The sequence below is a fragment of the Arachis ipaensis genome, chromosome B8 (genome assembly GCF_059453495.1).
Source record: "Arachis ipaensis isolate K30076 ecotype BB chromosome B8, ASM5945349v1, whole genome shotgun sequence".
Lineage (NCBI taxonomy): Eukaryota > Viridiplantae > Streptophyta > Magnoliopsida > Fabales > Fabaceae > Arachis > Arachis ipaensis.
In genome coordinates, this window is record NC_142443.1 from 46710542 (window position 1) to 46734855 (window position 24314).

Here is a 24314-nt window from a genome sequence, read left to right on the forward strand (position 1 = left end):
GTTCAAGCACAAGCCACCATGACAAGGATCTCACCAAATGTCCAACTTAAGGACTTTAACTAAAAGTGCTAGGTGGGAGACAACCCACCATGGTTCATTTTATTAGTTTTATTTTATTTTTATCAGTGTTAATTTCCAGATTCTGCATAATTACCTTCATTTCTACAGATAAAAAAAGGGGCAAGCGACGCGCACGCGTCATGTGTGACTGCGCAACAAGGAGAAAACGAACAGAGAGTTGCACGGGAGCTATGCAGGAGGGGTGCTTTACGCACAAGCAACCCCACGCATACGCGTATCTTACGCGTGCGCGTCCTCTGCGATTTTTACCATCCACGCGTAAGCGTCAGTGACGCATACGTGTGGGCTTCCCAATCCGCGTAAAAGAGTATTTGAACAGAGAGTTGTGATACCGTGGCGTTGGAGTCGCGTAGGTGGTTACGCGTACGCGTGACCGACGCTCACACGGCAGTTCTTATTTTTGGCCACCCACGCGTACGCGTGGGTGACGCATACGCGTCAAATGCCTATTTCAGTTTTCACGTGTACGCATGATACAGGTGCGCGCATCGACTCCATTTCCTATTTTCTGTTTCTCCTTCTTTCTTCCTCCTTTCTTACTTTCTTCTTTTTCATTCTTTAACTTCTCATCTTTATTCTCTTTTACATATTGCATTTGCATACTTTCCTTCATTGCATTTTAATTTTGTTCATGTTTTTATTTTCTTTTCTAATTTCTTATTTTATCATTGGTGTTAAATGTTCTAACTCAATTGTTGCATTTTTTTTTCTTCTTGCATTATTTTGGTGCTTCGTGACTTGTTTTGTATTGTTGGGTATTCTTAATTATAAGTCAATGCTGATTTTTATGACACTTGTATTCCATTTGCATTGATATACACTTATACTATCTTTCATTACCCACACTCTCCCCCATTTTTGCAATTTTCGTACTATTGATATGCCATTTGCTTCTACTGCTTTCTCACTTATATGTTGTAGCTACCATGTAGTTGAGACCCTCATTATTTGGCATTAACCCATCCATACTTTATTTGTTTTTGTATCTTTGTTTCTGGGTTACTTTTCTGCCTTTTCCTCTTCTGTCAGGATGGCCACCGAGAATGGAAAGGAAAACTTCTCAGTGGGACGACAAACAAGTTCATCTGCATAATTGTTGGAGAAAAGCATCAGTTGTAGCCACCCGTCCACTTGCACATCTTAGCATGCACCGAGGACGGTGCAATCTTTAATTGTGGGGAGGTTGATACCGACTTCTGTGGGTTAGTTATCTCCTATTTCAACACCAATGTTTAATTTTCCTTGTTAAATTAGTTGTTGCATTTGCATGTTTGATTGCATGTTTGTTGATTTTGTGCATGTTCTTCTACCACTACTTGGTTGGAGTGATAAATTCTTTTTCAAGATCTTTTTTATAGCATTTCACTAATTTAAATTAAAACTTTTTTGTTAAACTTGTTTGAAGATTTTAATTTGGAACATGGTTTTTGAGCTAAGAACACACAACCTGTGAGATTTTGAGCTTAATTATATGGTTACATTATTTAATCATAAATTTTATTCTTGTGTGTTTTCTTCTCTATGATTGCAATCTATAGTTTGTTCCATTCTATATGTCCATTGTTTAGTGTATTTGCATGCATACATATGATTGAGGCCATCAATTATTATTAGCTCACTTATTCTAAATAGCCTACCATTCCATTTACCTTTGTTTGCCACTTTGAGCCTTTTTAACCCCATTTGTTCTGTATTTTAACACATCACTATCCTTAAGCAGAAAAATAATTAATTATCCCATTTGAATCTTTGATTAGCTTAAGATAGAGATTGTGTGTCAACTAAGTGTGGGAAAATGTGAGAACTTGGGTTGATGAGAATGTGTTGTGCTTTTACTGACAAATATTGGAAATTTGGGTGCTTACTCATGTGAAATCAGAAAAATCATATGCATTGATATATTATGTTTTCATTTATGATAAAAAAAAAAGAGAAAAAGAAAAAAAAAAGAGAAAAGAAAAGAAATAAATGAATAGGGGATAAAATCACCCCAATACTAAGTTCAATAAAAAGATCAATGCACATGCGATGGGATTAAAAAATTGATGCATGAGTATGTGAAATATACAAAAGTGAGATCTTGGGTAGCTAGGCATGATTTTAGAATTATATAGAGTATGTGTGTGTGTTACGTGAGAATTTAGGTTAGTCAAAGATTCAAAGTATAACTCACTTGGCCATACATGTATCCTCACCCTTACCTTAGCCCCATTACAACCTTAAAAAGCCCACATGATATTTGCATTTGTACATTAAATATTTGTTGATTGGTTAGATAAAGAATAAAGTTTTAGAAAGCATGATTAGAGGAGATTAGAGTGAATTAACCCTAGACACTTGAGCGATTAGAGTGCGTATACACTTCCGGTGAGGGTTTGATGCTCGATTCTTTGTTCCCAGCTTTCATGAGCTATTTTCTTTTGCAAGTCCACTTGTACTTTATCTTGAGATTTGAATTAGTGAAATCCAGTTTATATTTATTCTTGGAGAATTTATTTACTTTTAAACCAAGTAGGTAAAAGCATTTTGCATTTAGTTGCATTCATATAGATAGGTTGCATTTCATACTTTCTACCATTCCTCTTCACTCTTTTGGTTCTCTTGAGCTTAGCATGAGGACATGCTCATGTTTAAGTGTGGGGATATTTGATGAACCACTATTTCGTGGTACATCTTGTGCTTAATTTAGTGGATTTTATCCACTAAACTCACACTTATTCATATAATTCGCATGATTTACATTTTTCTTCCTAATTATGTGCTTTGATTGAAAACATGCTTCTTTGGCCTTAAAATTGTTAATTATTAATCCACTCTTATTACCATTCGATGCCGTGATATGTGTGTTAAGTGTTTTCAGGGTTTATAGGGCAGGAATGGCTTAGAGGATGGAAAGAAAGCATGCAAAAGTGGAAGGAATACAAGAAACTGAAGGAATTGCTAAGCTGTCAAGCCTGACCTATTCGTACTAAATCGATCATAACTTGAGCTACAGAGGTCTGATTGAGGTGGTTTCAGTTGTGCTGGAAAGCTAACATCCGAGGCTTCAAAATGATATGCAATTTGCTATAGTAGCCATGCAGTTAGGTGACGTGTATGCGTGACATTGCGAAAGTTCAGCGACGCATACGCGTGGACGACGCGTACGCGTGGGCAACGCGTACGCGTGGGCGATGCGTACGTGTGACAGAGCTACGCTCTGCACGTATCAAAAGAAGCTGGGGGAGATTTCTGGGCTCTTCTTGGCCCAGTTCCAAGCCCAAAAAAATAGAATAAAAGCTACAGAATGGGGGAATCATTGAAAAAGAAAATAATTCATTCACATAATTTGAGGTTTAGATGTAGTTTTCTAGAGAGTGAGGCTCTCTCCTCTCTCTAGGTTTTAGGGTTCTTAGGTTTAATTCTTCCCAATTTCGGATTTCTATCTTAGTTTAATTAGTTTCTCTTCTACTTTCATTGGCCTTAGCATTCTAGTTTATTTATTTCCCTTGTTGATTACTTTATGTTGCCAATTTAGTTTATGAATTCTCATGTTAGATTTGATTTCCTATTTAATGCAATTTGAGGTATTTCATGTTTATTACTTCTTTTCTCATTTGTTGTTATTGATTCCTTGCAATTGGTTGCTTAGGTTTTATTATCTCTTATTAATTTTTATGTTTTTATGTTATGCCTTCCAAGTGTTTGATAAAATGCTTGGTTGGATTTTAGTGTAGATTTCTCTCCTTTTGGCTTTGGTTGAGTAATTGGAGACTCTTGAGTTATCAAACTCCTTGTTGATTAATAATTGAAATTTGCTAGTTGATTTGGATCCCTCTAAAGCTAGTCTTTTCTTAGGAGTTGATTAGGACTTGAGGAATCAAATTGATTTATCCACTTGACTTTCCTTTGTAGTTACAGGTTAACTAAGCGAGAGAAATGGACAATTCTCATCACAGTTGATAAGGATAACTAGGATAGGACTTCTAATTTTCATACCTTCCCAAGAGTTTTCTTAGTTATTAATTTAATTTCTTGCCATTTTATTTCCTTGTTCCTTATTTCAAAAACCCAAAAAGATACTTTTCTACAACCAATAATAAACTACACTTCCCTGCAATTCCTTGAGAGACGACCCGATGTTTAAATACTTTGGTTTATTTTATTGGGTTTGCTTAAGTGACAACCAAATTTTTATATGAACGGATTCTTTGTTGGTTTTGAAACTATACTAGCAATGAGAATTTATTGTGAATTCTTTACTAGCAAAAGTTTGTTCATCACTGCTGTTTCAGACCTTCCTCCAAGTTAGCCCCTAAATTGGTTGTTTTTTCAGGATGATTCCCAATTTGTACTTCTTCTACTTTCCCCCCAGGTTGGGGTCATAATTCCTCTCGGGTTTGTATTCCACCGAGTTCGATAGTGTTGACCTCTTTTCCTCTAGGGCAACCTTTCAAACTAAGACTTTCATTGTGGAACTTATATGCTAGCTTTTGGTCCCCTTTTATTGTAGCAATTCCTTCAGCAATAGGGAATTTCATACATAGGTGGGGTATAGAGACAATAGCCGCTAGTTGGTTCAAGGTTGTCTGACCTATTAAGGCATTGTATGTTAATATGACGTCAACCACAATGTAGTCGATGCTTAACATTTTGACCTCGTGGCTTTTCCAAATGTAGTGTATAAAGATATATATCCAAGAGGTTGAATCAGCGTATCCCCCAGTCCGAAGAGATTATCTGGGTATGCCTTTAGATCCTTCTCTTCCAGTCCGAGCTTGTCAAAAGCGGGTTTAAATACTATATCCGCCAAGCTACCTGATGCGTTCGCATCTTTGGTATTTTTCTCTCTTTGTTTCAATCAATTTACTAAGAGTTCCTGTCGAATAAACAATGACTTTTAGGTTTTTAAGAACATTACTTTGATTAGTTGAATTCATTGACTATAAGAAAGTTTGGAAGGAAAATAGTAAGAAATCGAGAAGAAACGGACCACTTTTTGGGAAGCCAAAGGATGAAGAAAGGGAGCTTTGCCATGACCACGCGCGTTCTGATTAGGAGGGCAATTTTTGAAAAAATCCATTCAGGAATCGAATCGTTGTAGCATCTCCTCAACCTCATCCTCGATCTCCATCTCCTCGAGCTCGATTTCACCATTTTCCCACGATCTCAATTTAGGTCATCATGGAGGCTTCACGTACAACGCGAATGGTTGGACACCTTCCAGAACCTCGATTCAAGCAACTAAACTTTCAACCTTTCATCATTCATGTGGTCAATTGAAGGCTCAACTTAGGCCCACCAATCACCACATTAATTGAGGATTTACAAGGAGATAAAGATGGGAAGTTCTGCCAGAGGCAATCATTAATTAGATAGATTTTGATTCTATTTTAGTTTGAATTTGAATTAGATTAGGGTGAGTAATTAAGAGGGGACGACACATTATCTTGGGGGTCATTCATTCTTCATTAGTTTTAGGTTTAACATTAGATTGGGATTTCTAAGAAGAACATGAACAACTAATTTCCCTTTGTGAAGGTTAGGAGATCTGTTGATTCCTATGGATTAATGTTTTAGTTTTTCATCCTTGATTTATGCATTGATATATTCTCAAGAAAAGGTTTTCGTTCTTCATCTTAAAGGGTTTGAATGTGTTGGAAAATAATTCTTCTCTGACTTGAATTCTTTTAACCTCTTGGAAAAGTTGATTAATTGAATTTAGCTTGAAAACCAATTCTCACAACTCTTAAGTTTTAAAACTAGATTTGATATGGGACATCGAATCAACTAGGCTAAACTCTTAGGAATTGTGTGTCTTTATCAGTGCTTGTTTGGGTGCCATTCTCAAAAAATATCTTTTTTTAAATGATATTTTTTTAAAAGATCTTTTATAAAAGTAAAAGTGATTTTATGTTTGGGTATCTCATATAAAAAGATCTTTTTATCTATCAATTATATTTGGATAAAATAAGATGAAAGTATTTTTGTGTTTATTTATTATGTGAAAAACATCTTTTTTAAAGGAAAAAAGATCTTTTAAAAAAAGATGTAAATTATGCTTGTTTGGATGTCATTATTTTGATAAAAAAGATCTTTTTTATTTTTTAGCGTGTTTGGCAAATTTCTATTAGTAAAAGTAAAAGCACTAGGAAAATCAGAAAAAACATCTTTTTAGAGAAGCTATAATTTACATCTTTTTTTTAAAGATCTTTTTTTCTTAAAAAAAAAGATGTTTTTCATATAATAAATAAACAAAAAAGTACTTTTATATTGTTATACCCAAATATAATTGATAGATAAAAAGATCTTTTTGCATAAGATACCCAAACATAAAATTACGTTTACTTTTCCATAAGATCTTTTAAAAAAAGATAACTCAAAAAAAGATCTTTTCCTAGAAGCTCACACAAACAAGCCCATTGTAGCTTCTCAAAAAAGTTATTTTTTCTTTATTTTTCTAGTGCTTTTACTTTTACTATTAGAAATTTGCCAAACACATTAAAAAATAAAAAAAAAAGATCTTTTTTCATTTAAAAAATATCTTTTTTTATCTATTTAATGGCGCCCAAACAAGCACTAAATCAAATAACGTGCATAACTCTTTTCTTAACTAATTGACTAATTGTCTAAAGGAGTCAATAGCTTCATTCAAGAGTCCAGAGCATATAGAGAAGAAAGTGAGGCCTCAAGAAAGGACCTAGAAGAGCACATGAGAGAAATGACACAACATTTTGTTAAAGAACTAACCAATGTCTTTCCTTGGACATGGGAAGAATACAAGGCCATAAGTGGAGTAGTTCCTAGCAAGGAGATTGAAGATCAAACTGAGGCTACAAAGGAGGAGTTAGAAGTGCAAGAGCAAGACCAAGAGGCCCCTGTACCAAGTTAAATCCCAATAAAGAAGGAGGTTGTGGAGGCATACAAGCCTAGAATTTTATATCCGCAGAGGCTACAAGAGATGGCAAAAGAATAAGAAAAATCTCTCCCAAAAGTAATGCAAAATCATGCAAAAGAAAGGGAAGAAAGCAACCAAGGCTGTTCACACTCCAATGAATCAGGAAAGTTCAGGATGGTTGATTTAATTGAACTATCAATCCAAGAGATTCTTGATGAAGGAGAAACTCTAACCACAACATAACACCCAAGACCTGAAATCAAATAGGTGAAGGCAATCAAGAAAATCACTCAAAAATGGATTGTGACCAATAAGCAAAAGACAACATCCATGAAAAAGAAAATGTCAGCAACAAGGAATCCAACCCCTACCCCAACAAGCAAGGTGAATCAAGCTAATAACAATAAAAGAAAGCTTGTTAGAAGGAATTCAAATTGGGGGGCACAAATTTTCCTCTCTTTTCCCTTGGAATAATTTCTTTTAACCAATAGGAAGAAGAGGAAGAAAATTCAAGAACAACCATCAAGCTAGTGACGTTAAAGAAACTCTTGTTGGGAGGCAACCCAATGTTTAACATACTATTCCTTACCTTCGATTCAAATTTGTTTTCCCACTTTGATGTCAGGTTGAACTTATTTTTGGATGTAGTGGCTATAACTACTCGAAAAGTTAGGGAATCTCTGCAAACTCCATCATCATCACTATTTTTCTGATTGAGGCATATGCATTGGCTCACCGTTTTTCATTGCTCGGTTTACTTTCACTTGCCACTCCTGTTTATTCTTATTTCCATCACCATTATTTCTTTTTCTTTGTTGCTTGAAGACAAGCATTCTAAGTTTGGTGTTGGAGGCTATGCGCTATACAGCCTCAGAGATGATGAAGGTAACAACGATAGTTAAGGTGGTTTTATTTCCTTTTAACCCCAAAATTTTTTTTCATGTACTTTCTATTATGGCTTTGCTATTTCCATATTTTCTTGAACCATGTCATGCCTACTACTTGTGAAATCCTCTTAAGCACTCTAAAAACATGAGAAAGAGCTGCCCAGATGAAGGGAGGATTGAATTCAATAAATAAAGAGTCCTCTAACAATAAGTGGTGGTGCATTAAGTGTGATAATCATGGATTGAGCTAGAAGGGTTGATGATCTTGTGTGAAGAGGAATGATGAATCCTTATGAGCATGAGGCTTAGAGAAGTATTATGAGATTTCTAACCAAAACGAAAGAATCCTTGAACTTGAATTGAAAAAGAAAAAGAAAGAGAGAAAGAAACAGCAAAGAAAAATCAAAATAAAGATCAAAGGTTGCAAATCTCTAAGCATCAATAGTTAAAGGGCTCAATTATGTGTCTGTGGTGTGATTGTCCAAGGATAGGCTCGGGCCGCTAGATACGAGGGATGCTTCATCACCTGGTAACTTGGACCAACTAGTCTGAGATTATCGATCGAAAACCCACCATCAAGAGCTCCCTTGAGACAAATCATTTAGAAGCCCAAAGAGGCTCTGGACATTGATGGCTAGGAACTTAACATCTTTAACTATATGCTTGTGGTGTGAACGTATCAAGGAGTGGCTCGGGTAATTAGATCTGAGGGGTGCCTTATCACCTAGTAACTTGGGCCAACTGGCCCGAGATTATTAGTGTGCAAATTGTGAACTCACACAACTTAACTGGCAAGTGCACCGGGTCATCCAAGTAATACCTCAGGTGAGTGAGGGTCGATCCCACGAGGATTATCAGACTGAGCAACAATGGTTATCCAATTGGCTTAGTTAGGCAAACCGAAAAGGTTGTTTGACGGTGTAATTTGCATAAAATATTAAACAAGAGAATAAAGAAAATGAATAACAGGTTTGGTGTAAAAATAGTATGAGAAAAATAGTTAAGGCTTTGGAGATGTTTACTTTTCCAGATTAAAAGTTCTTACCAACTATTTTAACAATGCATGATTCATTCCATGGCAAACTGTAAATGTCTAAACCCTAATCTCTTAGTGATTTAGCCTCCTCTAACCTTCATTAACTACCACTCTCATGGTCACTTAATTCCGATTCAAGGGTTAAGTTCAAAAACTAGTTTATGGTCACAAAAACCCAAAGCTAATAGGATTATATGTCACATATCCCATTTAGTTCATGTAATTAGCAATTTAGGAGAAATTTGTTTTCAAGTTGTTGTTCAAGCGAGATAACTCTCTCGAGAATCACAAGAACTCATGTAGAATAAGGGTCATACTCTCGTTCCACCCAAATTCATAAGATTAAGAACGAAAACAATCCTTGAAATTGAGTCAATACATTAAAAAATAGAAGAATAATAATCTTAATCCATAAAAATAAATAGAGCTCCTAACTTTAACCAAGAGGTTTAGCTGCTCGTGACTTACAGAGAAACTAGGGTTCTGAAAATGTGCAGAAGGAAAAAGTTCTAAGATCCCAAAGATCTTTTCCCTTTTATCCTAACCTAATTTAATACGTAAAATAAATAAAAAATAATAAATCCTAAACCTAAAAGATATTGTTTGTAAATCAAAATTATAAAAGAAAATAAAATATAACTAAAAAATGCTAAATCCACTTGAGATGCCAAAGAGAGGGAATTTGAATAGCATTGCTGGCGTTAAATGCCATATTGGACATTTAACACCCTAAAGGGGGCAGACTTGCATACGCTACTGGCGCTAAACGTTGGCTGGGCGTTTAGCACCCTGGGGGGGATGCCAGCTTTTCTGTTTTTAGCTCCAAACTTTATCAAACTGCTTCGAATTTTACCTGAAATCATAAAAATACTAAAACAACTCAAAGTAGCATCCAAAGAGGATTTTTATACTAGAATTAAGTAAAACTAAATAAAATCTAACTAAAAACAACTAGAAAATGACAATAAAAAGGGTACAAGATGCTCACACATCAATTATCGATCTAACACCCAATATCAAGAGTTGCCTTGAAAATGGAGCATTTAGAGTTGTTAATCCGAAAAAGCTCTCTGTTATAAAGAATTCAAGGATCAATAAAAAACTTTAAAGAAGGATCTCATAATATCATCCGAGCTTAGGGATATTTCATTCCTAAGAACTCAAGAGTCATCAAGGAAGAAGAGAATCAGTAACACTCACATGGTTTGCTAAACCCCACTCCTAAGAAGGACAAGAGCTTAAAGAATAATTTGATCCCTTTTATCTAAAATAATTCTTTCTTTTCTTCTCTTTTGCTTGAGGACAAGCAAAGTATTAAGTCTGGTGTTGTGATGCGTCCGCATCTTTGGTGTTTTTCCATCTTTATTTCAATTGATTTACTAGCAATTTACTAAGAATTCCTGTCGAATAAAGAATTATTTTTAGATTTTTAAGAAAATTACTTTGATTAGTTGAATTCATTGACTACAGGAAACTTTGGAAGGAAAACAGCTAGAAATCGAGAAGAAATGGACCACTTTTTGGGAAGCCAAAGGATGAAGAAAGGGAGCCTTGCCATGACCAGGTGCGTTCCGATTAGGCACGTGATTTTTGAACAAATCCATTCGGGAATCGAAGCGCTGCAGCATCTCCTCGACCTCATCCTCGATATCCATCTCCTCGAGCCCGATTGCACCATTTATCCCCGATCTCAATCTAGGCCATCACGGAGGCTTCACGTACAACGCAGATGGTTGGACACCTTTCAGAACCTCGATTCAATCCACTAAACTTCCAACCTTTCATCATTCATGTGGTCAATTGAAGGCTCAACTTAGGCCCACCAATCACAGCATTAATTGAGGATTTGCAAGGAGATAAAGATTGGAAGTTCTGCCAGAGACAATCATTAATTAGATAGATTTGAGTCTGTTTGGATCTTGATTCTGTTTTAGTTTGAATTTGAATTAGATTAGGGTGAGTAATTAAGAGGGGACGACACATTATCTTGGGGGTCATTCATTCTTCATTAGTTTTAGGTTTTACATTAGATTAGGATTTCTCAGAAAAACATGAGTAACTAATTTTCCTTGGTTAAGGTTAGGAGATCTGTTGATTCCTATGGATTAATGTTTTAGTTTTTCATCCTTGATTTATGCATTGATATATTCTCAAGAAAAGGTTTTCGTTCTTCATCTTAAAGGGTTTGAATGTGTTGGAAAACAATTCTTTTCTAACTTTAATTCTTTTAACCTCTTAAAAAAAGTTGATTAATTGAATTTAGCTTGAAAACTAATTCTTACAACTCTTGAGCTTTAAAACTAGATTTGATATGTGACATCGAATCAACCAGGCTAAACTCTTATGAATTGTGTGGCTTTATAAATCAAAGAATGTGCATAACTCTTTTCTTGACTAATTGACTAGAGGAATAGCAATTAATTAGGTTAAGGAGTAATTGAATCACCAAGGGATTGGGTTTCGATTACTAATGATTTGCCATCGAGGTATCTTTGCATGATCAAGGTGGAGAGTAAAAATTATTGATCCGAAAGTTTCAACATCCCCAAAACCTTAACTCTCTTTTATCATATTATCTTTCAACACTTACTGTTTGCTTTATTTAACTCATTGTCATCGATAAAGTTTTTTGAAACTCTGATTTAATTGTCTGACTAGATTAATCGATTGACCACTGTTTGCTTAATCCATTAATCCTCGTGGGATCGACAATCACTCACCGTGAGTTATTACTTGATACGACCCGGTGCACTTGCTGGTTAGTTGTGGTATTCGAAAATCCACAATCACTATCTTGATCTACTAGGGTTCTATGGATGTTTACATTGCCGAGGATCATCGTTATCACCAGGGGATCATCGTGACCAGGGGTTATTCCTTGAGCATTCTCTTTCGTAAATGAGATGGTTGGCAAGTCGGGAGATCTACTATCTCCCCCGACTTGGTAAACCTCCTTAAGATGCCTTTTTCGTGATGATTTAGATATCCCACCTCTGGAAAATTCCCCATTTATCATGTGTATATGCTGCTCGGGAGTTTGACGTGGACGTTCTTATCGTCCCCCTTCTCCTTCCCTCTTTCTTTTTCTCGGGTCGTCCGACTTGTCCGCTAAGTACCTATCTAGTTAGCCTTCTCTGGCCAACTTTTCTATAACATTTTTTAAATCATAATACTCATTGGTAGAGTGCCCATAGAGTTTGTGGTACTCACAGTATTCCGTCTGGCTTCCAAATTTTTTATGTTTAATCGGACGAGGAGGTGGAATCTTCTCGGTGTGGCATATTTCTCTGTAAACGTCTATTAGAAAGACCCGGAGGAAGGTGTAGTTATGGTATCTTTGGGGTTTCTCCGGATTGTACTTTTCCTTCTTCTTAACTTCTTTCTCTTTTTTTCGAGGTGGATAGGGCAGGTTGGTCCTCGGGAGTGGTTCTCTTAGTCGGGAATTTTCCTCCATGTTGATGTACTTCTTTGCCCGCTCTTGTACTTTGTTCAAAGAAGCCAGGTGTCGCTTGGATATGGATTCGAGAATGGCCCTTCCTTAAGGTCATTGACTAATCCCATTATCACTGCTTCAGTGGGTAGATTTTGTATCTCCAAGCACGCCTTATTAAATCTATCTATATAATCCCGGAATGTCTCTCCGGCTTCTTGTTTAACTCCTAGCAAGCTCGGGGCATGCTTTACCTTATCCTTCTAAATAGAAAACCTACTAAGAAACTTCCTTGCCAAGTTGTCGAAGCCAGACCTGGGAGGTAAGTTATCGAACCACTTCATCGTAGCTTTGGTTAAGGTTGTTAGGAAGGCTTTGTAGCGAGTGGCATCAGAGATGTCATCTAGGTAGATCCGGCTCTTGAAGTTGTTAAGATGGTGTCTCGGGTCAGTTCTTCCATCGTAGAGATCCATGTCGAAAATTTTGAAATTTCTTGAAACTTTGGCACGTATGATCTCTTCTATGAACGGATCTTCTCCCCTAGGGGACTTTCTTCCTGATCTGCTCGATTACCTTGTTTTCAGAGATCAGCTTCTAATTTTGAGAGCTTTTCTTCCAGCTTTCTTTGTCATCTTACCTCTCTTCGCAGTTCCAACTCGATTTTTGTTAAATATATCTTTAAAAGATTATAAATTATAGTTAGAAGTCTTACAATATCTTTTGTATATTTAATTAATAAATTCAAACTAATTTTATTTAGTTTGAATATTTAAAAATTAAAAACAAAAATTTAAACACTAAAATCTAAAAATCTTAGAATATAATGGAGTAAATAATGGCAACAAATATAGCGTATAACACATTTTTTATTTAAATAAATATTTTTTAAATTTGTATATAAACATTTCGTAAATCCATAAATAGATTTACATATAAACAGTTTTTATAAAGAGCATTGACCAATTTTTCTCGCTAACAGGTGCATTTCATTTTAATTCAGCTCTAGTTTTCCTTTTCTTTAATTTGTCAAATTAAAATCAGGACAATCATATAATTTTGGTTGTCAATTATTTTATTAAAATAAATTACTATATTATCTTTTCACTAAAAAGAATAAAAAGAATACATAGATTAATCTATATTTTTGGACAATTTACCATAATAAATAAACTGACCTCTAAATTTATTAGAATACATATTTTACAAAATGATACCAAAATACATTTTTTTCATAAACTATGCAAACCGTGACAAGAGTGGCCCTATTTACGAATGCACGTAATTCGTTATACAACTGTCGCGGTTTATGTTCAAAGCAAAGCATCACATAATCCGCAGTAGGAGTGTCGCGATTTATGTGTGATTTGCAAACGTGCATAAACTACTACACAGGTCTAGCTGTTTATGCTTTAGTGTGGATTTAATTCATTTTTTATGGAGTATGACTTATTGGATGAAACTTTGGTTTCCCTTTTTTATGTATGGCACAACATAGGTTGGAGTCCTGGTATTTATTTATTTTTGTTCTCATTTTTTTCAGACTATGTCTTCTCTAATTATGGGCTCATTTCATTGGCTAAGTTCTCTGCAATTTTGATCAAGAAAATCTCAATGATGATCCTGATTCTTTCTTCAAGTTTAAGAATAATTTATTTTTATATAATATCAAAGATGAATTAAATTATAATCTTAAAATAATTAATTGCATTTATATAGATCAACCATTAAAAAAAAAGACTAGTAAGTTAATCTATTATTCACCATAACTCTTTTAATTCAAGTAGTACGTACTCAATACTAAATAAAAAAATTTAACAAATATACTTGTTCAATTCTAAATTTTACAACTATAAATTTTAGAACTAAATTGACTATAAATTCAACAAATGTATTTTATATTTGTTATTATATAAAAATAAATTGTTAACTTAATAACAAAATTAAATAACTAAAAACATATATTTAAAAAAATTATAATTTTGTATTTTAAAATATTAAAAAATACATTTTAAAAATAGACCATCTAAACATATTTTTATTATTTTCAACATTTAGAAATAAGGTATTTTTTAAAAAAAATTAATGTAAAAAATTGAAAATAAAAATTATTTTTAAAAAATAAAAATAAAAAACAAAATCTAAATCTATTCTTAACAATCATTCTCTCTCTTTTTATGAAACATCCAAACTTATTATTTTTTAAGTAGGAAAATTCAATATGATCAGACATGGGTGAAGCATTGAAACTGGTAAAAACTATGCTAAAGTTAAAGGTTCAGGTTGAAAAAATGTTCAACTGGGAGCAAAAAACACATATACACAGAAACCGCGGTTGAAAAAATGTTCAACTGGGAGCAAAAAACACATATACACAGAAACCGCAAGATCCCTGTCGCGGTTTTTAGCCATTTTGCATATCAACATATGTTAGGTACCAGACAAATGACATAGCAAAATATAGAGATGAAAAATAAGAAATTTGTATAAAATATGAAAATAATTGAATAACTTTCTTTAAGAATTACAACTTCTCTCTATCACAAGGAGACTACAATAACACTCTCTCTTGACAAAAGGAGAACACACTTTTCTCTATCATATATAGGAGAAAACTACTCAAACAAATATTATGTTATTCTATGTGGATGACTTTATTGAAATGAATTAAAGAAAAACTCAATTTATAGGTGAGTCTCTTCAATGTGAACCATCCTCCAATTAGAGGTATATAATTCTTCTCTTTTTCAACCATTAAAATTCTAAGGTTATAAACTAAGATTGTTTATTACCTTTCATTTTATTTAGTTATTATTTATTTATTTATTTTCTAAAATTAGCTTTACTAATTTTTACAATCTCCCACTTAAAGCTAATTTTGATAAATTTTCAAAATTCATGTTGCTCATGTATTCCATAGGGCGTATGAGGATCTACACCATTCAAAACTTTTCTGTGTTGATTGGTTTTGTCATGGCATCTGCTAGGTTATCTTTAGTGTGAATCTTCTGCATATCAACACTTCCTTCTTCTACTACTTTCCGAACAAAGTTATACTGTACTCCAATGTATTTTGTTCTTGAATGAAAGGCAGGATTTCTTGCAATGTGCAAGGCACTCTGACTGTCACAATACACAGAAATCTTTTGTTGTTCGTGCCCGAGTTCTTCCATCAACCTTTGGATTCAAATAGCTTCCTTGCATGCTTGTGTAGCTACCATATATTTAGTTTCTATAGTAGATAAAGCTACAACAGTCTGTAATTTAGATAGCCAGCTCACAGCTCCTCCTGCAAGTGTAAACACGTAGCCTGTAGTAGATTTTCATTTATCAAGATCACCTGCAAAGTCTGAGTCGACATATCCATTGACAATGAATTCCGATCCTCCAAAACATAATGCAACATTCGAGGTCCCTTTGATGTATCTCAAGATCCTCTTAACAACATTCCAATGCTCTTTACCTGGATCTGCCATAAATTGACTTACCACTGCAACTGCTTGAGCAATATCTGGCCTTGTATAAATCATGGTATACATAAGGCTTCCCACTGCTGATGCATACGGCACTCGAGACATTTCCATCCTCTTTGCTTCACTACTAGGGCACATACTTGAGGATAATTTAAAATTCATAGGAAGTGGGGTTAAAATTGACTTACATTCTTGCATGTTGAAGTGTTGCAAGATCTTCTTCAAATAATTCTTTTGCGATAGCTAAATCTTCCTATCTTTTTTGTCTCGGTGAATTTGCATCCCTAAAATCTTGTTTGCTGGTCCCAAGTCTTTCATATCAAACTCCCTAGCCAACTGTGCCTTCAAGGCTTTCACATGTCTTATCCCTTGAAGTGAACGAATAGAACCATCAAACATTTTTATTTTGACAGTACCCATTCCAACAATTTCTAAGGCATGATCGTTTGCCATAAATACCGATCCTTCCAAGACAGGTTCATATGTACAAAACCAATCACGATGAGGAGTCATGTGCCATGTTGCTCCTGAATCAACAACGCAGACATCAGTGAGTTGTTTACTGCCTTTAGAACCAATTGTTGCTTCGTCATACAGGATTTCTCCGTCATCAGAGGTACTCGCAACACATCCTTGAGAACTTGATCCTTCTGGAACCTTCTCTATACTCTTCTTATTCCAACAATCTTTCTTGAAGTGCCCTCTCTTACTACAATTGTAGTATTTGACCTGCTTCTTACTTTGTGACTTTGGTCTACTTTGACTCCCACTGGAACCATGCTCCATTGATCTTCCTCTTGTCATCAACAAAGCCTCTACTTGTTTTGAGCTCTCTAATCTATCTTCCTTATTCTTGCGCCTAGATTCTTCTTTAAGAACCGCAGCAGCCATGTCATCAAAAGAAAGATAATCAGTCAAAACATTATTAGTTAAGTTAATGATAAGTTGATCATATGAATCTGGTAGACTTTGAAGTAAGAGCTCTGCACATTCGTTTTCTGCTATGGTATATTCCAATAATGAGAGTTGGGAAAATAGTTTATTTAGATTGTTGATGTGATCCGTTGCCGACGTGGACTCACTCATTCGAAGAGTATAAAGTCTTCTCTTCAAGAATATCTTGTTGTGAAGTGACTTGACTTCATATAATTTGGTGAGAGCATCCCAAATTTCCTTTGTTATCTTTTTCTCTGCTACACTTGATAAAACTGAATCAGCTAGTGCCAAGTGTAAGTTTGCAACAGTATTGTTGTCCATCTCCTTCCATTTTTCATCTGTAATTCCAGTGGGTCTACCTTCAATTGCTGTCACGCAATTGTCTTTTCTCATAATGGCTTTTATCTTCAATTTTCATATGGAAAAATTACTCCTACTGAATTTTGGAATTTCATACTTTACTGCCAGTTTTTTTAGACGGTAACTCACAGCGGAAAAAAATATATATTAATCACTAACCTTTGCCTCTGATACCACTGTTAGGTACCAGACAAATGACACAGCAAAATATAGAGATGAAAAATTAGAAATTTGTATAAAATATGAAAACAATTGAATAACTTTCTTTGAGAATTACAACTTTTCTCTATCACAAGGAGACTACAATAACACTCTCTCTTGACAAAAGGAGAACACACTTCTCTCTATCATATATAGGAGAAAACTACTCAAAGAAATATTACGTTATTCTATCTGGATGACTTTATTGAAATGAATTAAAGAAAAACTCAATTTATAGGTGAGTCTCTTCAATATGAACCATCCGTCAATTAGAAGTATATAATTCTTCTCTCTTTTTCAACCATTAAAATTCTAAAGTTATAAACTAAGATTGTTTATTATCTTTCATTTTATTTAGTTATTATTTATTTATTTATTTTCTAAAAAATTAACTTTACTAATTTTTACAACATAAACCGCTATAAGAGTGTAGCGGTTTATGCACGTTTACAATTCACACACAAATCGCAACACACTATAACGAATTATGTATAATTTGACTTCGAACATAATCCGTGACACCATTACAGCAAATTATGTATATTCGTAAACTGCAAGATTCCTATCGCAGTTTACATAGATTATAAAAAAAAAATATTTTGATATTAATTTTACATTTTATATAATCTGATAAAATTAAATGTCAGTTTATTTATTATAATAAATTACCCTATATCTTTCAAACCTGATTCACTGCATGTGATGAATAATTAGCTCGATTTGGCTGACGGAGCATATTCACAGCTCTAATAAAAGTGTGCGAATGAACAGTGATTCAATCCATCACATCACGAAAGAAGAGATGGCAAAGTGGCAAACAATTAAGATTATTGGTCCGATATAGCTGATTGATGTATAATGTTGTGGTGAGTTTGAGCACGCCGTCATGAATGGCACTATTTAATTAGTTAGTCGTTCATCATGATGTTGATGTGATATTACGTGATGCCATCGCAATATTGGACTTTGGACCTTGCATTTCAACTTGAGAGAGAAAGTGAGGAACACAGGGAGCTTCTGTCATTTGGTCACGCATGTCGACATATTTCTTTTTTTTTTTTTTTTTAATTAAAGATAGTCCGCAACCTCTTAATTGAGTATGGGGAGATTATGCCATTTGAGCTATTACTCATTGGCGATATATTTCTTTCTTTAATAATATTTGAAAATAATAAAATATCAATTTAAATAAAAAAATTCTCTTATTTATTATTAATTATTTTAAAATAATTATATAATTTTTGATATAATAAATATATAATTATAAATATTATATATATAAAATTATAAATATTATATTATATAAAATAATTTTAATTATTATTTTTTTAGTATCATTTTTTTTGTGTGTACGTTAAACTTGTCTCTTTAAAATCAACTAATAATATTAAAAAATAATAATTTATTATATTATTTAATTTAATATATATAATTTTATATATAATATATAAAATTACATACTTTACATTTAGTTATCGTATTAGTTATCATTATATATTCACCAAACATTTTTCATTACACCATCATTTATATAAGGCCGACACCTTCTATCAATTGTATAATGAAGTTGTCGACATTATCAACAGACAAAGCTTTCGTTTCTCTTTCAATCTTTTCTCTTAAATTCATTATTGCATTGACGTTAGTTGTTGCTTGTGGCCGCAGAATCTTGACAAGATAATTATGTCTAAATATAAAATTTGACCATATTAAAATAATTATAAATTTATGGTTAAAATAATAAAATTTATATTCAATATAAAACTATGAATGATCTACGTGAAAATTTATACATGTCCGATCAATTCCTACTCAGTGATAAATTTAGAACATTTTGTGAGTGCGGATAAAATATATATAATATGATAATAATTTTTATAATTATATTTTATTATTATAAAATTTAATTATTTTTTAAATTATTTAATTAAAAAATTAAAATATTAAAATAATAATTTAAATAATAATATATAAATGAAAAATTTATTTTTTTAAATTTTATAATTTAAAAAGATTAAATATATTTTTTATTATCAATATAATTAAATATCTCTCTTTTTATATATGTTGTTAAATAATCAATAAAAAATACATCTCTCATACGATTACGAAATCAATTCTTTATAATATTGATATTTAAAAAAGTTTTTCAACTGATGTTATGTTGTTCCAGAAAAAACTAAAGTTAATTTTTAAAAAAAAATACCAATGAATAAATAATATTATTTTGATTTCTTATTTTATTACTATTATTTATTTAACTATTTTTTATTTAATAGTCGATATAAGATTAATATTTTTATTAGTCATTTTTAATTTAATATTAAAATTAGTTTAACAAGATAATTTATTTAATTTGAAATTAATTTAACAGAATAATTTTATATATTTGTAATCAAATCTAATAAAATATTGAGTTGAATTTTATTGGCTACCGCATATTTTTATTATTTTAAAATTAAGATACTAATCTAGTAGTAATTTATAAAAGAGAGAATAATATTTTGAAACATATTATTTTAAATGAGTAAACAATTAAAATAGTATCAAAATTTACATCGCTAACAAAAAATAACTTTAAAAGGTGTTAACGACAAATAAGTCCTAAAAAACTAGATATACATTAAATATATATTTTTTTAGAAAAAGACTTTAGATATCATATTTTGATACAAGTTTTTGCAAGTAATATTAAAAAAAAAGATCTTTTCATTCTCAAAAATTTATAATTTTATGTCAAGTGAATTTTCTAAAAATTTTTTAATTGTGAATGACTAAATTTTCAAATTATTTAGGTATTATTTTGTCTGCGCCTGATTTTTTGGATACTAAATTAGTAATTACTTTTATTTTGAACAAATAATCAAATATATATCTACATAGCACAATAGTGATATTCACTAAGTATATAAACAGATTTTTTTAAATTCTAAATTTATTTATTAGTTACAATTATAAAATAACAAATTTATAACTATTTCACTCCTTCTTTTTAAAAGTTATTGTAACAAATTCATTTAAATCTTGATTTATTATTTATTTTTACATAATTAAAGTTGATGAGTAAAGTTCAATCATAATGAAATTAAATTTAATTATATAATGAGAGCAAATAAATTTTATTATTATGTATTAATTAAAAAAATTTAAATTCTACTGGAGATACTTGCCCTCACATCCATGAATATGAATCCGTACTACAAAAATAATCACTTTTAGCGGTCATTTATTTTATTTTTAGTGGCAATAAAAATAGCCGCTAATACTTTTACCGGCAATTGAACATTAGCCGTCTTATACTTCGCCGCTAAAAAGTTTTAGTGGCCATTATAACATTTGTCGGTAAAGACCATTTTAATAGCCGCAAAAAGTATATAACTTTTAGCGGCCATTTTCTTGACAATTTATATGGCCACTAAAAGTAATTCTAAGATGGAAATATTGTTCACTTTTAATTGTCATTACTATTACCGCTAAAATCCATTTTACCGGCAATTTATATAGCCACTAAAAAAATTTTAAATTATAATATTATTCACTTTTAGATGCCGTTACTAATGCCGCTAAAATCTTAAAGTCTTTTTTTTAATTATACTAACTTTATTAATTAGAACTAATAACCTATATTTTTTCTATGATGATGATGATGATGATGATGATGATGATGATGATGATGATGATGATGATGATGATGATGATGATGATGATGATGATGATGATGATGATGATGATGATGATGATAATTTGCATTTGAATTTTGACCAGAAAAATTTGAAATAAGCTTTCTATTAAAATGCTTCTTTTGACAAACTAAAATGTTAAAAGCCGTATTTGTCAATACATAATAGAGGTTTGTTTGTTATTTCATTGACTTTCAATACATTTTGTAGAAAATAAAAAAAAAAAAGACAAAATATGCTCAATTCTTCTAGGCCAATGCTGCAGCAAGGCCATCAACTATGAATCCCACAGCAGTTGCAGTAATACCAATAGGGGAGCAGTTGGTATAATATATGAAAATGCAGTCGTATTAACCTGCACATAAATATTTGACACACAAGTGCCATTTAGCTATCTTTTAATTTAAAATAAAAGAAATGATATATAATATGTGAACTGAAACATGAGCCGTAATTTATGTCTCAACATCTATACTATAACTCTTGAGCAGCAGCAGATAGAGCACCCTAATTACTATTTATTTATAACTTAAAAGGCAGTTAAAGAGAGCAAATTTTCAAGTCCAAGTGTACAGAATATGCAATGATACATAGCCCTCAAAGCACAATAAATGCATTATTTAGTTCCTTTATACTTTTCAATCACAACAAGAAGAAGATAAAATTCATAAATTTTACCATTGCTTTTGCAGATTCCTCATCCAATGGTCTACCATCCTTATGTCTTTTATGAATTTTGAGAAAAATCTCTACTCGTGAACGTTCGATTCCATCCTTGGCCTAACAAAATGACAAAGTCAAAAGAGAAGTGCAAATGTGCAAATGTTCAAACAAGAAAAATTTTCAGTGTTCTCATATTATATATACTGTGCTGCGTTGCTAATAGTTTCAGAAAAAAAAAACAGTGCATTGTTTTATAAAATATCTGAAATAAAAATTATGCATAAGTACCTGTTTATCCATCAATGTTGCAATGCTTTTGGATCCTCCCGTGTGAGGCAATTTTTTGCTTTGCCCTATTAATCCTATTTACTTGGGTATGTTTCTATCATAACACATTATGGATTAGTAAAATACACTACTACACACACGCCATTATTTCTCTATTTTCCTATGGAGAGTAGAAGTCTAAAATTTCTATGCATCAATCTTCATAATGAAAATAAAGGTTGCCACATATAAATCCAAGGCTTTATATAGCCTTGCCACAAATAATACATGATGACAAGAACTACTGCAGGCCCTACTTCGCTAAAGAGATTTTACATCACAAAACCAGTGTTGTTTTTTGCTGGTTCTCAATTTACTAAAAGGGATATTGAGCAATCACTCTAACTATTACAACTATAACCTATATAAAAATTTTCTCTTTCTATATATTTTTGGAAAACAAAGTTGAAAACTATGGACAAACATTAATCAGTAGCACAGTAACAAAGCTGCACAAAAAATCCTAGAAGAATTTGATTTTGTTCATGCTCATGGAGCATACACACATTTATGCAAGCATTTCAAGTGCAAATGGAAAATTGGAGTAGAAGCTGAAGCTCACCATATCTCAAGCTGCACAGAATCTTCTTTGAATATAACACTAATCTAATCACATGAAAGGTGACTCAGATTTGTTGCATAACAAGCTAAAAATGGGCCAAATAAAATAAAATAATATATCCCAACCATGGCAATAAACTATAATTAAGCAATAATTTATAATATAAAAGAAATCTTGAGTAATAATGCTTACCTTTTGCAAAGTAAAAAAGCTTTAAAGGTTTTTTAATTTGTGTTTAAATTGTCTCACAAGACTTATTTAGACAGGAATAGAGTAGAACCTGAAAAACTTGGTACAAGGCTTCGATTTGCTTCCTACATCAGTTGATAAGAAGTCCAATTCTGTTGTAAAATATTATTACTTCTTTTCAGTTAACATACTCTTGCTTATTAATTTAACACACTTTGTTCTAAAGCTATTAAGAACTTAAGAAATTTGTTTTATTATTCTACCTAATTAGGAATATCATTGGACAATAAAAGCAAATTTGGATTAAGAAAATGTAAACTCATAACATATGTGATGCATGAAAACAATAACTTTGAAAAAGGAGCAACAAAGTCACTTTGAATTTTAGGTCCTTTGATATCATCTACACTAAGACATAAAATTTCAAATCTGTTTACAGTAAGAGAGATCAAGTCATGGTCACAGTTTATTAGACTATCAGAATTTCAAGCACATTAAAGCATCATTCCAAATACTTGTTACCTATCCAAATCAAACAGGAACCAGTGTAGAACCAATAACAAGAATTTGCATACCAACATTACAAGACATTAAAATAAAAATCAGTCAAAACTCAAAGTATAACTAAAAACAAAATAAATAGATCTTCATGACAGCAGAGTATGTTTTTTAAATATCCAAAAGATCTTCATAAAAATTTTGAACCAAGATCAAGAATGAATTAACATAAAAAAGAGTTTCAAACCATATAATAAAACAGAATTGACATAATCAAACAGAAATTAGACTTGCAATTAACCAAAAAACGTATTAATCAAGTAGCGCTAGTAAAACAAACATTAATCGAAGAAGGGCGAGTCGTGAAACCAATGTCGTCGCCGCTGCCGCCGGAGGAGGAAGACGTGCATGCTGCTACTGGTATTGTGTCGTCGGAGCCTACTTCACATGGCGGCCATGGAGAGCAAGCTGAGCGACGATGACAACAACAACCAAAAAATCATGCAAAATTTTAGAATTAACAAAAATCTAAAATGAAAAACAAAAAATCAAAAAAATAAAGGAAGATCTACCGGCAGCGACGATCTTATGCATCTACACGCAAGACCAGGGGCGGTGCAAGCGGCGAAGGTGCAGTGTGAAGGTGAGAGATCGGCAATGGCAGAGCAGAAAAGAGAAGAGCCGAAAATAGCGATAGCGTTTTTCGCGAAGAAGGCATTGCTACCAGATCTGGAGTTGCGTTGGTGGGGAGGCGTCTGCTCGATCTGAACTGCGGTGGCGAGGGCAGTAGCGACGATGACGGCGGTTTTAGTGTGAGCTTAAACTTTCTCTGAATCTCTTTCTCTCAATCTCTTATGAAGTTGAGTTGGGTAATAGGTTAAAAAACTATTTTAATAAAAATAATACTGGCCATTGCACTATGGCTACTATAAATGTTTTACTAAAATTTTTTTTATATTTATTAATAGTAATTTTTTTGGCCGTTGCACTATGGCCATTATAAATTTTTTACTAAAATTTTGTTTATATTTATTAATAATAATTTTAATAAGAATAATATTGGCCATAATTTTATGGCTACTAAAACTTTTTATTAATTTTTTTTTGTATTTATTAG

The 24314-nt window shown here is 32.5% G+C and overlaps 1 protein-coding gene across 1 annotated transcript in view; it reads right to left on the reverse strand.

Annotated features, from left to right (window-relative positions):
* Positions 1-12784, reverse strand: part of LOC148547945 (uncharacterized) — a 55153-nt gene extending 42369 nt beyond the window's left edge. Inside the window, exon 1 of the mRNA XM_088495565.1 lies at positions 12627-12784. Within this exon, the coding sequence (XP_088351691.1) occupies positions 12627-12784 (158 nt within the window). The remainder of the gene's footprint in view (positions 1-12626) is intronic.
* Between the last annotated feature and the right edge of the window lie 11530 nt (positions 12785-24314).